Source organism: Bombus pascuorum, chromosome 4, assembly GCF_905332965.1.
Source record: "Bombus pascuorum chromosome 4, iyBomPasc1.1, whole genome shotgun sequence".
Lineage (NCBI taxonomy): Eukaryota > Metazoa > Arthropoda > Insecta > Hymenoptera > Apidae > Bombus > Bombus pascuorum.
The window spans coordinates 18,071,728-18,085,317 of NC_083491.1; the positions used below are offsets into that span (position 1 = coordinate 18,071,728).

Below are 13,590 nucleotides of genomic sequence, written 5' to 3' on the forward strand. Positions count from 1 at the left end.
TACAGAACGCCACCATAAGTTAACCGGTGTATTTTATTTCCCTTTCCCACTGATATCAATTTTTACTATTATTGTACTATATTATTGTACGAGTGTTTTATACAATTGAAAGTTTACTGTTTAGTTCTAACTAGAGCTAAATATGTAATTTACGATAATCTGAGCAACAATTAAACAAATGCGACATTGAACAAGTACACAACCTTTATTCAACTTACAATAGCCTTGATATTTTTTGTTTTAATTTGCATATAATTATGTCTAAATTTCCACGAGATAAAGCATCGTGATTACCATTATAAATCAAACTAATAGGTCTGGAAGGATAGAAACTGAGCAATAGCAGTTTTATATGTTCTTCTCATTTCCCTAAAAACAGTTTTGTAGTGTACTGCAATAATATGAAACGTGATTGTTTTCAAATAATAATGAACATGTTTCTGCGTCATCTTCAACAATAGGAAAAATTCCCTAACCTGAATATTTTGCTATAAAATACAATGACTCACCTATAAATATCAAGGAAATACGTAAGTTGAAAGAAATTTCAAATATACTATTTACTTTACTTTTATACAATCCTATGGATATATCTTTCTATCTGAATATACTATTGTGATAAACAGAGTTTTATTGAGTAATTAATGAGTAATCTAACTGAGCATGACTATGTAATATAAAATGTTAATGTTTAAAAATTAAAATCTTTATATATAATACTGAACATTATTTCTTATTGCAGTTGATAAGTATTGGCTCCCATATAATATACCAAAGAATACAAATCCAAGAAAGAAGTAACAATCCAAAACTGTGTATGAGATAATTTTCTATGCCCATAACAATAAGAACACTCCACAACATGCAAAAAAGAATTTAGTCAATCTCAAAGGAAAACTACTCTCAACACAAAAGAAAATAAGACATTAAAACAACGAGTTGGATGCTTGAAAGAAAGTAGAGTTTTTAAAGGATATAGTGGAAGACCTAAAACAAGAAAAACTTTTCCATGCATGAATATGCTTCATTACAATTATTCAACTGCATGTAGAGGAATAGAAACAATAGTAACTACAGCTGACTTAGAACTATATGGATTCCTAAGAGAAGAGTGCAAATAAAATTGTATCAAAATTAAGGTTAGCTATGTATATATAAATTGTATTATTTTATTATATATATTATTATTTATTTATTATTTATAAACATTACTATTTTCTTAATTTGCCTGCGAACTACATGTAAATTAATTGCTCACATTAGTGATGTATTAATTCTGTTTCATTGTACATAAAATATTTTTATATTGCTATATTTAATTCTACATTGTACTTCATATATATACAATAACATTGTATTGATTTTGTTCAATTGTACGTAAAATATATCAATTCTATGGTACATATTTCTATTCTTCATATAGTAATATATTGTGAATTATAAAAAAAACTAATAAACCTATTTTAATAATATATGACTGAATTTAATTTAATTTAATGCTTCTCTTGAAACGTAAGAAATACATACCTATATCTTCTTTATCCATAAGATTAAAACAAACGGCAAAAATGTTTGCAAATATTTTAAATTCACCTTTCCCTTTTTGTGAACTTCATTAATCATTACTTCATATATTCATATTTTTTCATATTAAACTTATATATTTGTTTCACTAACACTATTATTTTAGTCTATATACGTACAACTTTTTTAACTTCGCGCTATTTTTGCGTAATACATCGACGGCGCTGGCATATAAAGTCTTTTTCAATTTGCCTCAGTGTAACAGTTATTCATGCATTAAGAAGAGAAAGAAACAGACAGAGGCAACTAGACCCAGGCTATATTTACATAGTGGCGTTACACAACAAATGTTAACTTCTCGATTGAAGCGCCTTGCTGCGGACAAATCGACCAACATTATCAGGTCACAAAGAGTCTCACCCTACCAGGAAAGTTTGCACACCTGCATCTACGACCGAAACCGTGCCCATGCTGCATGCCGCTATGTCAATATGTCACAATGCCATACTTTAGCAATACATAATTCTCTTTATACTTATTTAACTCCACTCAACTCTTTAGCATTTCATCTTTATTCATATCATAGCGAATCGAAAATTTATGTATATACTTATTGTACAAAGTACTATATAATTATTTACATACATATATGTATAGAATTTTTCTATATGAAAATTTTATTAGGCAAAGTTAAAATATTTTTAAAATAGTAATAATGCACTACATGATACAGTAGTTGCTCTGGATGTAAGGGCATTTGAAAAATTTCAGAATTATCTGCAATTTTAAAAATTGAACTACATATTTTTATTTATACATCGATCAATGCGTTTTTAAATCTCTAGACAAAAATATTAAGTTATTGGGTGAGAGAACAATTGGGTTGAAAACTATTTGAACTTCAATTTTGCAAGATTATTTTGTCTATTTTCTTATGAAATTGAAATCTGAATATTTAAGATTTAGTGTCTTCTATTGCTTTATCTTCAACCATATAATAAAAGTTTATATTTTAAAATAAATTTAAAATAAAATAAATATAATCACCCACTGTGATAGATATTACTATAATTTTTTTATTTAATCTTCTGGATTCAGAATGGCTATAAGGCACAGGTATTAATTTAAAATCTGCATGCTTGACTTATGGGCAGTTGTACGCCTGTTCCAGAGCGGGTTCTCCAAAACATTTGTGCTTCAGATAGAGAAATAAAGAATGTTATTAATAAACAAGTATTAATGTAACATTGCAATTTAATTAGTATAAAAACATAATTGTACTTTTATTTAACAGTAGATTAGAGTTAGGTATAATACAAAGGATTGAGTTAAATGATACAAGGGTATGAAACTTAACACTGTTCAAGTTATCAAAAATCTCAACTTATTACTTTTTCATTGCACGAAAATGTATTTCATTTAAAGTACATATCCAGAATTAAACTTTCAAACTCCAGATGTAGAAAATAATAGTATAAGTTCATATATAAAAACGATTGATAAATTTGGCACAATTTGATTTTGTTTCACTATTACAATGCAATCTATCAAGCAAATAATGCAATCCTCTATAAACTATAACTATAGTATTCTACATACACAATATCCTATGATGCTACCCTTAAATGTCGACTATTTTGTTTTGTTGTACATAAATTATTAAGTAGGTATAATTTTTAAAAATTTGTTTAAAATTTTGCACTATTTCATTCAATCAGAAAATCATAAGCCAAAAAATATTTTTTTGTTTTTGTTTTTTATGTACCATTGTATGAAAATAAAGTGATACAGAAAACGTGAAATATACTAAATAAAAAATTCATATAAATATAAACATTTGTTCTCTTTGTTTAACGAATAATTTGAAGTAATTTAAACTGTTTTGCAATAGGAACATAAAAGCTACTATTAAACACATTCAGTCTCTTAAATTCCATTATAATCATTATATCATTTCAATATACTGAGTCATCATTCCTAAACTTCTTGCGGTTACTAAAATTGATTACTAACTATTCTTATATGCTATTAATACGCTCGTAAAAGAGAAGATATGGTGTGGCACATAAAACTTCAATCAAGGATATGCTCTCAACTACATTATCCGAAGTATACAACCACTGATTGGCTTTATTTCCTCGTCTATAACAAACAAAATGCCCAGAATCAACAGGTCCGCGATGTTCTACAATCGCACGCAATTGATACTTATGTTTATCTTGTAGTGTTGTTCGATTAGTAAGTAACATTGTTGCTTCAGGATCGCCCTATCAATTCATATTTCATATTAAATTTGTGACTAGCAAACATATATATTTGATACATTATATTGTATATCATACCCGTGCGTTTCGCTTTTTTGTTTCTATAAAAGTATAAGGATCTAAAGTTAGTACTTCAGGAAATTTTACTGGATCATCTCTCTTAATTGGTATTCCTGAAGAGCTCCATGTGGTTCTTGATATATGTAAACATAAACATTTAGGGAGTTTGCCTAGAGTTAAAGTTTTAGTAGCTAAACAACGCATTCCGCATCCGTCACATGAAACGTCTTGGACAATTTCACTGGTTACAAAACGCGTTAATAATTCTTCCAATGTGTGATATGATTTAATATGTGGACCCAAAGGAGGCAAAGGTAAAGAAACTGTTTCAAGTTTGTCATAATGTACTGCAGACTACAAAAGATATTCTTATTTATTTTTTTTATAATTAAATATGTTGTACTAAAGTAAAATTCTAATTAAAATAAAAGACTAACCTTCCATTTACAGCAACTGCATTGCAATTGACTAGTTAATAAGCCAGAAAATGGATGTACTACTATCGATATTGGTGGAGCAATAGAAAATGATATAGCACATAAGGAGTTCCACGGTTTAAAAGATTCTTTATTTTCCTCAACTCCAACATTCTTTGAAAGTAGTTCTGAAGACCTAGCAAGGATTATACCTGGCTTATTATATGCCATAGGAATACTTGATATGGACGTTGTCGAAGATATTACATGACTGTTGCAATTTCTATCAAAACCATTTGGAATGTTAGGACTTTTGTTAGCTGATACAATATCATTACAAGATACACTTCTAAATGATAAAGGATCACCCAATTTCTTTGTATCTGTTATCATTATTGTACTTTGTGGTAAAGCATCAGACAAACAACCTTTCTGAAATCATTTGTTGTAGATATATTTAACTTGTTATTTAGTCTTTTTAGTTTAAAGATTTAAAAATATGTCATATAAATTTGAAAGTTTTCTCAAACTACTTAATATATTATGTGGTATACCAAACAATAATGCATTTTTAACAATTCAATATAACTTTAGTTTGATAACTTTTAGTTTGTAAGCATACCCTATTTCCATGTTGGATTTCTGCTTGTAATGCACTGAGAACTACATGAAATAGCTCATGTACATCCTGATGACCAGGTGCAAATTTCCATTGACTACCAAGTGAAGAAATTATTTCAATTGGTGTTACATCACCATATAAATCTTCCGTATATCCATTGATTTCTAATCCAAAAAAATTTATGATATTATACATTCTATAATAATATACATATTATTTATAGTATTTGAATTAATAAATCTTTAAATTTAGTAAATTAAATTTAATGAATTAAAAATTCTAACTATAATTTATTTTTTAATAAAATATCAGTCATCATTTTTATAGTAAGGAATTAATAAAATTAAGAACATTTTGTTAAAATTAGTAACATACTTTCAAAAACAGATAATGAAGTCGAAATGAAATTAACTTTCCCATTTGCTTCATATTGTTTCTTTAACCATCCAATAAAAATTGGACAAGCTGCCAAAGCTTGCAAAAGAGAATTCAAAAAGCAAGTGTATCCTAAATTATTGATTCCAATAACTGTTCCTAAAAGGATACATAAATTATAATATATAATATCTTTTCCCTGGACAATTGTAAGAAATTAAATATATTTCGCATTATACCTTTTTTTCGAGGTTTAGGAGATGGACCCCATATAACAAATGCTGCAATGGCTATTGCAAATCCTACACTGGCAAATACAGCAACTTTTTCTACATCCATATTCTTGGAATGTTCGTTGAAATTAGAAATTTCTTGAAAAACTGCAAAAGCTAACCTACACGTTACTTCAGAGAACAAACATATCCATTAACACATATGCATATCTTTCTCAAGTTATTAATTTTTCGTAATACGAATAATTAATTTCTCAGTATTTTCATAATTCGTTTAAAGTTTATTACAGCAAGTTGTAAGTTGCATTTACAAGAATAATTTAATCATACTTTGAACAACCTTTACACAATAATAATATGATTCATGAAAGAAATATGATTCATTTATTATATACAAGTTTATGTGTTACTCTCGATTGTATTGATTTGAAATTAATGTCTTCTTCATAAAAAATCACAGTTTTATAAATCATAAACGATATAATTGTATACACACGAGGCTCTGACCAAACATTCGTTTGACATCATGAATATACATAATACATATATATGCAAGTAGATATAGATTTTTATGAAGACTATATAAATGTTAACAATAAAAATTTTTTCTGGATTTATAGAAGTAATATTGTATAACATTGTAAGTAATAAAGTATTATTATAAGATATCATTAAAGATAAATGAGACAATAAATAATATGTGTATATATATATATATGTATAAATGTTTTAAACTATTATGATGACTTTAATTAAAAATAGTAAGATATATGATTCAAAGTATCCTAAACCAACTTTTATAACATTTACGTAAATTTAAGTAACAAAAATTTTTAAATACGATTATTCAAAGTCGATCATCGATATTGCGATTATTCGATGCTTAAAATTGCGCGTACTTCAGGCGATGTTATTCGCCTTATATTCGTTATTCATTAATCGTTAATTTATTACAAACAAGATAATATGAAGTATGGAATAGAATTTATTTGATATAATTCTTTCAGTAGATAAATCGTTATTCATTATTAAATTCATTATTACAGTTCATTTGTATATTTTGATATTGTAATTTAGATTACAATATGAATGGTATGATATACATGAATTTATATTTGTATGTACATATGCGTTGACGCGTGTGTTTGTGTAGTGAGATAAATTAAGCTGAATGCAAAAAAATTGAAAATGTTTTCACGTTTTGACTGCGCAAATATGTGTTGCGCGTGCATGTGAGATTCTTAAGTAAATTTTTAAGAAAATGAACGCCCAGGCGCAAGAACATGGTCATGCTGTTGTTGTGTGGGAATGGGAAAATCGTCACGGACGTTGGAGACCTTATAGTCCTGCGGTGTCGCAACATCTTGAGAGAGCACATTGCAAAAAATTAACTCGGGTCTTCCTGAATGATGCAGATCCTAGTTTGGATAGGTTTGAATTTAATATATATAACCAAAGATTTTGATATACCCAAGTCCGCTTGAAAACTTTCTTATTTTTCTACAAATATAAATAAAACATGTTTAAGTCAAAGTTTGTTTCAGGAAAAGATTATAAAAAACAAAAAGTATAAAGCATAAAAGAAATATAATTTCATTTAGTTTTATATTTCAGGATACTGATAATTGATAATGGTAACATAAATAACTTAACATTATAATTATTCATATGACTATTATTGAAACTGAAAAAGAACTAAGAGAAACATTTTATACTTAAGTTTATATAATATTATAATTTTAGTATATCATATATATATCTTGAATATCAATACATATAATAAACTTTTATCTTTATTTATATACAAAAAGAAACGTTTATTTGTATACACAAAAAATATATTTCTATTGCTTTAAATAGGTACTATATAAATTTAAAAACTAAAACACAATGTAGTGAGGATGGAAATGAAACGCATAATATTAGAAGAAAATTTTACCTTCCAAGTTCACCAGCTGGTAAAGGGGCTAAATGGGAGTGGGCTGGTGATACAGATGATTGGCATACATATGATATGGAAGTGCAATGCTTGATAGAAGAAGCATGGGCAAGAGTAAATAAGAATATTATGAAGAAAAATAAAAATTATAAATTAATCATAATTATAAAAATTGTATTAATTTTTTATTTTAGGGTGATAAAACTATTGATGTGTCTAAGACTTATTTAGGTTTTCCTTATATCATAAATTTTTGTAATTTGACTCAAGTTCGTTGTTGCACTGGATATGTAAGATCGATACGACGTATTCAGCAAGCTCCTTATCCTTTAGTCAAAGTTGCTTTAGAAGAATTACAAGCTATTTCTGAAATAAAAGCGACATCTGCAATTGTTAAAAATTTAACTACAAAAATTACACATAAAAAGTCATCTGCTGGGAATACAAAAAAGAACAATAAGAAGGTAAAAAAGAGCAGTTGTTACTAATATTATAAATATGATATTATATTATCATTATATGATGATAATTCTACATATGTTATTAGAGCAAAAGTGGAGATACCGGTCCATCAAACATAGCTCGTGTTATTTTGAGTAATTTTAATATATTTAGTAACAAACATGGAGTAGAAAATAATAATTCAATTACAAGTATCGAATCTGGGCAAAAAAGAAAAACTTGGGATAGTGCATTGGATGTAGATTCTAGTAGTACAAAAAGTGGACGAAGGCCAAGTGTTGATACAGTTTCTACATATTTGAGTCATGAAAATCCAATAGATTTATTGGACAGCAGTGTAGGAAGTGATGATGCTTTCAAAGATGCCATTTTGAGTAATTTATCATACTTCCTTTAATTTACTTTTACTCTTATCATACCTTCTCATAGTTTTATATAACATATTACATGAATTTACTTTGTTCAGGTGTAGATACTGAATCTGATGTTATTTCTCAATATGTGAAAGTAGTAGAAAGTGATAATTGCGATTCTTGTCCTGTCTGTCTGGGTACGCCGGAGCCACTAACAGTAGAGTTAACTCGCTGTAAACATAGATTACATTTAGCATGTTTGAATGCAATGCTTAGTTGTCAACAACCTCCTATGTATATACAGTGCCCTGTTTGTCGTTTAATTTACGGTGAAAAAAGAGGAAATCAACCTCCCGGAACTATGAATTGGACAAGAATACTCCGAGCACTGCCTGGTTTTCCGAATACAAATACAATTCAGATAACCTATGAGTAAGTAGATTAGGGACTTTGTCTAGCAATTACAGATCACCCAATATATTTGAGAAATAACTATTTCATTTAAATAAATGCTCAATTTCAGTATTCCATCAGGAATTCAAGGAAATGAACATCCCAATCCTGGTCAAGCTTATTATGCTGTAGGTTTTCCACGTATATGTTACCTTCCAGATAATAATTTAGGTCGTAGAGTTTTAAGATTGCTACAAATTGCATTTGAACGAAAACTTATATTTACAATCGGACGATCGATAACTACTGGAAGAGAAGATGTAGTAACATGGAATGAAATTCATCATAAGACTGAACTGGGACCATCAACAACTGGTCATGGTTACCCTGATAAAAGTTACCTCGAAAGAACATTAGCTGAACTAGCAGCTCAGGGTGTAACAGATGGGCAATCATCACCTACATTGTATCAGGAATTACAATGAAGTAATGACTTCTATTTAATACATTATATGAGATCAAATTTTACAATTAATATTAAATATTCAGTAGACTTATAATTTAATATAATGCCGTAGATTCCGCACTGTGTGTTCAGTTAATGTCACTTTTTTTAAAGTAATCAAACGATGCAAAGGTAATAGTATTAAAAATTTATAACTTGTCCAAAGCCAATTTTAGTTTCTTATGTGTAACATAATTGTGATGCACATACACTGCGCAACGCGACAGACAATTACGTTATATTCATATTTTTAACTTTACTTGCTAGTTTATTTTTGTTTCATGTAATGATTCAAAAAAATAGTAAATATTTATATATAAACATTAGTTTTTCTGTAATGTATTAAAGAAAAGAAATTATACGGATATATGAATATAAATCTCTATAAGAGATAAGTGTATTAAAATACGAATATACGGTTCATATGTATTCTAAAATAAGAAAAATACATATATTTTATATGGAATTGAATTGTGTAAAATTATATATTTATAAAAATTTCGTGACCTTTATAATTATATATTCTTATAATTTACTGCTATTCAATTTTAAATTACTATATGTTAACATTCTTTCAAAGAAACAGATCGTTTTGTATTTTTTTGAGTAGTATACGATAGGTGGCGCGACTTTCAATCCAATAAAATGGCCGAAAATTGATTTTTCTACGCGGACGTGAGTTCTATAAAATTTTTTACATTCAAACACGAATGAACGCCGTATATATTGGGAAACGATAATGTTTTAAAAAAAAAAAAAAAAAAAACGAAGATTACATTGTTACGGATCGTGATCAATTGAATATATCTATTACAACAGAATACTAAAACGTGAAGAACTTATATGTTATACTACCTGGCGCAAAGACGTCCGGTAATTTCTAATGTCTTTTTGAAATAAGAATTCGCGCCTAAATGAGTGCTAAAGGCCAATACAATTGCGTTTTGTGTGACTCAAAATTAGAATCCAAGGAAGCTTTGCAGGAGCATTTTAGGTACTAAAAGAAACTATTCTATTTGATATGTTCATAACCAAGCAAGCAATTTCATAAAAGAAGGATATTTTTATACGTACAACCTATTTTTCCATCCTATTCCAATGCACATTCCGAAATAAAAACATTATAATAAATAAAAATATTTTTAAACACATTAATGATAATATTCAGCTATATTACCGATAGAGTATTGTTCGCGCTATTTTTCCAATTGCTTGCGTTTTCTTTTTTGCTTTCGGTATAGAGGTGTTTTTATTATGATAATTATAATAATAACACAAGTTACAATAATGTAATTACAAATAATTATATAGAACATAGAATTAAACAAATTTTTACTAACTGTGATGAATTCTATTAGATTATTCATACATTTACTAAAAAGTAACATTTTTCGGGAGAAACATTGTATGAATTTGTATATTCATATAAAACATTGTATATAATTTGCCCTTTGTATAAATACAATTTTAATTGGATTGATAGTAAATATTTGGAAAATGTTTTAAATAATTGTTAGATTATTTAAAATTTAATGTAGTTATTATTTAATAACTAATAATGTAAGATGAGTCAATAATATATTTTATATGAAAAATATATTTTATTTTGTTAATTATATTTTCTATTCACTTCCGTTTTCATCATCTAGAGATTAAAATAATATTTAAGTTTAGAACAATTTTATTATAATAATATTTAAAATTATATTTACTTTAAAATGATATACCTAATTTTAAATTTTGCATTTTCGTTTTTGCAGATCTTAATAGTTTTAGGCCGATAAAATTCATAAATATTTATTTCATTTAAAAATTATCTTGTATTTTATGATCAAATAAATATATAAGCAAAATGTAATACATGAAATATTACTATATTCTATATTTTATTCCATTAAATAGAATTTAAATATATTTCACACATTAGTTTATGATACATTTACTTCTTCATATCATTTTGTTAGTTGCATTACAAAACGAATGTTAGCAAGTTAGAAAATTAACAGAAACAGTATTATCAAAGAATGTGAAGCTCCTTAAATCTTTTTTTATTATAAAAAATGATTTATTAAGTAATTTAGATATTGGCTATATATTGGATTATATATTTTGTTTAACTATATTTTAGCTATTATGACTTTATTACTAACAATTGAAATTTTATATTCATAAGAGAAAGATTTTTTTTAATAGTGCATTATTATAAGATAAATTTATACATGCATGTAGAAAAGGAAAAGAAATTGTTCAGTTTCCCTAAATTCTAGTATATAATTTTGATACGATATGTCAAACTTTGTTTTGTTCATAGATTTCCTAATAACTCATTACTAGAAAAAGAAGAAAACAAAATTAAACTAAGTTTTATTGAGTTTGTTATTGAAATGATATTTTAGAAATAAAAAATTTAATTACATGTGAATATACTGTGTATATAGGAAACATGCCAACAAAGAAATAGATACTCGTGGTAAACCCGTCAAAAGAAGCAAAAACGATGATACCCAATGTGATGTATGTGGTCAAGCATTTGATTCAATTAGTGCAACAATACGACATAGATTTAAAGTCCACCCTAATTCACCAACAAAATTTTATTGTCATTATTGTGGGATGCAATTTCCTCTAAAAGTATGTTTCTATTTCTACATAATATATGTTTCTTCTTTAATTTTATGAACTATTCATTTTTTATTAGACACACAGAGATAATCATCAAGCATCGCATGATTCATCTGAAAGTGAGAGAAAAGAACAACATAAGAAATGTGAAGAATGTGATGTATTGTTTTATAATGAAAAAGCTTTAGATTATCATTATCGTTCTATACATAAAAGGTTGTAAACCTTTTCTATAATATTTTTGTATGATTTTTATTTTTAAATAATTTTAAATTGAATCTAATAATTTAATTTATAGGATGGTACATTTATTTCAACCAATAGCAACACCACCTCCTAGCAATAAAATCAAAGTAAATTCAATGAATGATGCTCTCAGTGTGTATTACTGCCATTTGTGTGGTGCTGAATATATTATAAAATTCAATTTGCAACGACACTTGGAAAGAGCTCATACTCAAGTAAAGAAATATAAATAAATATTAAATTAACAAATTTTGTTACAGGTGCATTATATTTAACATTTTATCTTTATAATTAATAGGAAGAAAGAGAAGCTGTTCCAGAAGATTTAATAAAATGTACAGTATGTGCTGCTCTATTTTGCAGTAAAAGAGCATATGAAACGCATAACAGTTATCATCAACCAGATGATCTATATGTAACATCAGAAGAACAAAGATTGCAAACTGTAACTAAAGTAGATCAAGATTTTGATATTAGGCGTGTTGAAGGAGTTGCTGACAAATATGTTCCAAAAACTAATACTACAAAAAGGCCTGCTAAAAATTGGCCAAAGGTATCAATTAAATTTATTTTTTCCTCAATCATATATATTGATTGAATTTACCAACACAATTAATGAAATTTATTATTTTATAGCCTAAGAGAGCACAAGAGAGTGTAGAAGTAAAGCAAAAGGATTATTCTTCTTCAGATGATGAACCTGGTGTTACTAATGAATCCAGTGATTCAGAAAGTGATCTTCCATTAAAACAAAGGATTTGCAGCTAACGGAGGTCTCTTATTGTTTATAAAATACTTCAATATTTATATTTTTAAAACATTGAAACTATGTTAAAATGATCGTCATTGTAAAATTATCATGCAGATTTTATTTTTTATTTTGACATAAACATAACATGTGATAATTTCTATATTAATATTTTTTAGATTGATATATATACTTATTTTTTCATTTGTTTAATTTGCCCTTTTTGCGTTATTTTGCTTTTCACGATATTAAATTAATAATTATAAATATATATATTATCCGCATTTATGTAGAATGTGTTCATGTTACTATATGAAACATTGATTTGTATATATGTATGTAGTTTGTATATCTCCATAAATATTTGTATATAATTTTATGCATATACATATATATTATAACATATATAACATAGTTGATGGAATAAATAAGATATAACAATATCAAAACCTACTTAAAAGAAATTGAAATATTATGAAATTATTATTATAAAATAATATGATAAATTTCTACTTAAATAATTGTTCTGACAAACTACATGTTTAAAACTTGTAAATAAGCAATATTTTAAATTAGGAAAAAATTTATTTTTAAATGCAAATATAGTATTTTTTCAGGTCATAATGTGTTTACATAAAACGGTTTTAAATTTTACAAAGAAAAAGTTTTTGCTTATTAACAATGATTTTGTCGTGTCTATTCAATAAATACTTTAGTAGTTTAGTACTATAGTATGCTTGTGATTACTCTTATTCAAGCCAGAAAGAAAATTTCCTCTCTGTTCAAGCATGTTCAAACAAGAATATCGTTAGGGGAAATTTAGTCGTA

General features: G+C 26.7%; 3 protein-coding genes and 1 long non-coding RNA gene across 5 annotated transcripts; 3 read left to right on the plus strand and 1 right to left on the minus strand.

Moving 5' to 3' along the window:
* Positions 1 to 64: 64 nt before the first annotated feature.
* Positions 65 to 1,179, plus strand: LOC132905955 (uncharacterized). The gene is made up of 2 exons (XR_009657900.1): positions 65 to 530; positions 743 to 1,179. It is a non-coding gene; the product is annotated as an uncharacterized LOC132905955 (long non-coding RNA).
* Positions 1,180 to 2,760: 1,581 nt separating this feature from the next.
* Positions 2,761 to 6,040, minus strand: LOC132905948 (ubiquitin carboxyl-terminal hydrolase 30 homolog). Its single transcript, XM_060957718.1, has 6 exons — positions 5,501 to 6,040; positions 5,262 to 5,420; positions 4,887 to 5,050; positions 4,286 to 4,696; positions 3,867 to 4,202; positions 2,761 to 3,791 (listed from the first exon to the last, which is right to left on the minus strand). The coding sequence occupies exons 1-6, from the start codon at positions 5,598 to 5,600 to the stop codon at positions 3,543 to 3,545; spliced, it is 1,419 nt and encodes a 472-aa protein (XP_060813701.1). The 5' UTR covers positions 5,601 to 6,040; the 3' UTR covers positions 2,761 to 3,542.
* A 354-nt stretch (positions 6,041 to 6,394) lies between these two features.
* On the plus strand, positions 6,395 to 9,612 carry LOC132905945 (protein deltex). 2 transcript variants are annotated; one of them, XM_060957715.1, is made up of 7 exons: positions 6,395 to 6,925; positions 7,355 to 7,547; positions 7,628 to 7,897; positions 7,981 to 8,269; positions 8,362 to 8,680; positions 8,772 to 9,127; positions 9,220 to 9,612. In XM_060957715.1, the coding sequence occupies exons 1-6, from the start codon at positions 6,756 to 6,758 to the stop codon at positions 9,124 to 9,126; spliced, it is 1,596 nt and encodes a 531-aa protein (XP_060813698.1). In that variant the 5' UTR covers positions 6,395 to 6,755; the 3' UTR covers position 9,127; positions 9,220 to 9,612. The 2 variants fall into 2 exon arrangements, with proteins under 2 accessions (XP_060813698.1, XP_060813697.1); XM_060957714.1 differs by having other exon boundaries at positions 6,396 to 6,925; positions 8,772 to 9,612.
* A 159-nt stretch (positions 9,613 to 9,771) lies between these two features.
* On the plus strand, positions 9,772 to 12,954 carry LOC132905953 (zinc finger protein 549-like). Its single transcript, XM_060957726.1, has 6 exons — positions 9,772 to 10,140; positions 11,585 to 11,777; positions 11,845 to 11,984; positions 12,067 to 12,229; positions 12,313 to 12,567; positions 12,651 to 12,954. The coding sequence occupies exons 1-6, from the start codon at positions 10,061 to 10,063 to the stop codon at positions 12,780 to 12,782; spliced, it is 963 nt and encodes a 320-aa protein (XP_060813709.1). The 5' UTR covers positions 9,772 to 10,060; the 3' UTR covers positions 12,783 to 12,954.
* The last annotated feature ends 636 nt before the right edge of the window (positions 12,955 to 13,590 follow it).

What these genes read in the sequence shown, in the direction of transcription:
- LOC132905948 (XM_060957718.1), bottom strand. Translation starts at nt 5,600, where the DNA reads ATGGATGTAGAAAAAGTTGCTGTATTTGCCAGTGTAGGATTTGCAATA. An exon ending in TCCTAAACCTCGAAAAAAAG is followed by an intron (nt 5,421 to 5,500) that starts GTATAATGCGAA and finishes GTATCCTTTTAG; the next exon opens with GAACAGTTATTGGAATCAAT. An exon ending in TTCATTATCTGTTTTTGAAA is followed by an intron (nt 5,051 to 5,261) that starts GTATGTTACTAA and finishes TTTTTGGATTAG; the next exon opens with AAATCAATGGATATACGGAA.
- LOC132905953 (XM_060957726.1), top strand. Translation starts at nt 10,061, where the DNA reads ATGAGTGCTAAAGGCCAATACAATTGCGTTTTGTGTGACTCAAAATTA. An exon ending in TATCGTTCTATACATAAAAG is followed by an intron (nt 11,985 to 12,066) that starts GTTGTAAACCTT and finishes TTTAATTTATAG; the next exon opens with GATGGTACATTTATTTCAAC. An exon ending in TGGAAAGAGCTCATACTCAA is followed by an intron (nt 12,230 to 12,312) that starts GTAAAGAAATAT and finishes TATAATTAATAG; the next exon opens with GAAGAAAGAGAAGCTGTTCC.
- LOC132905945 (XM_060957715.1), top strand. Translation starts at nt 6,756, where the DNA reads ATGAACGCCCAGGCGCAAGAACATGGTCATGCTGTTGTTGTGTGGGAA. An exon ending in TAGAAGAAGCATGGGCAAGA is followed by an intron (nt 7,548 to 7,627) that starts GTAAATAAGAAT and finishes TTTTTATTTTAG; the next exon opens with GGTGATAAAACTATTGATGT. An exon ending in TTTCAAAGATGCCATTTTGA is followed by an intron (nt 8,270 to 8,361) that starts GTAATTTATCAT and finishes TACTTTGTTCAG; the next exon opens with GTGTAGATACTGAATCTGAT.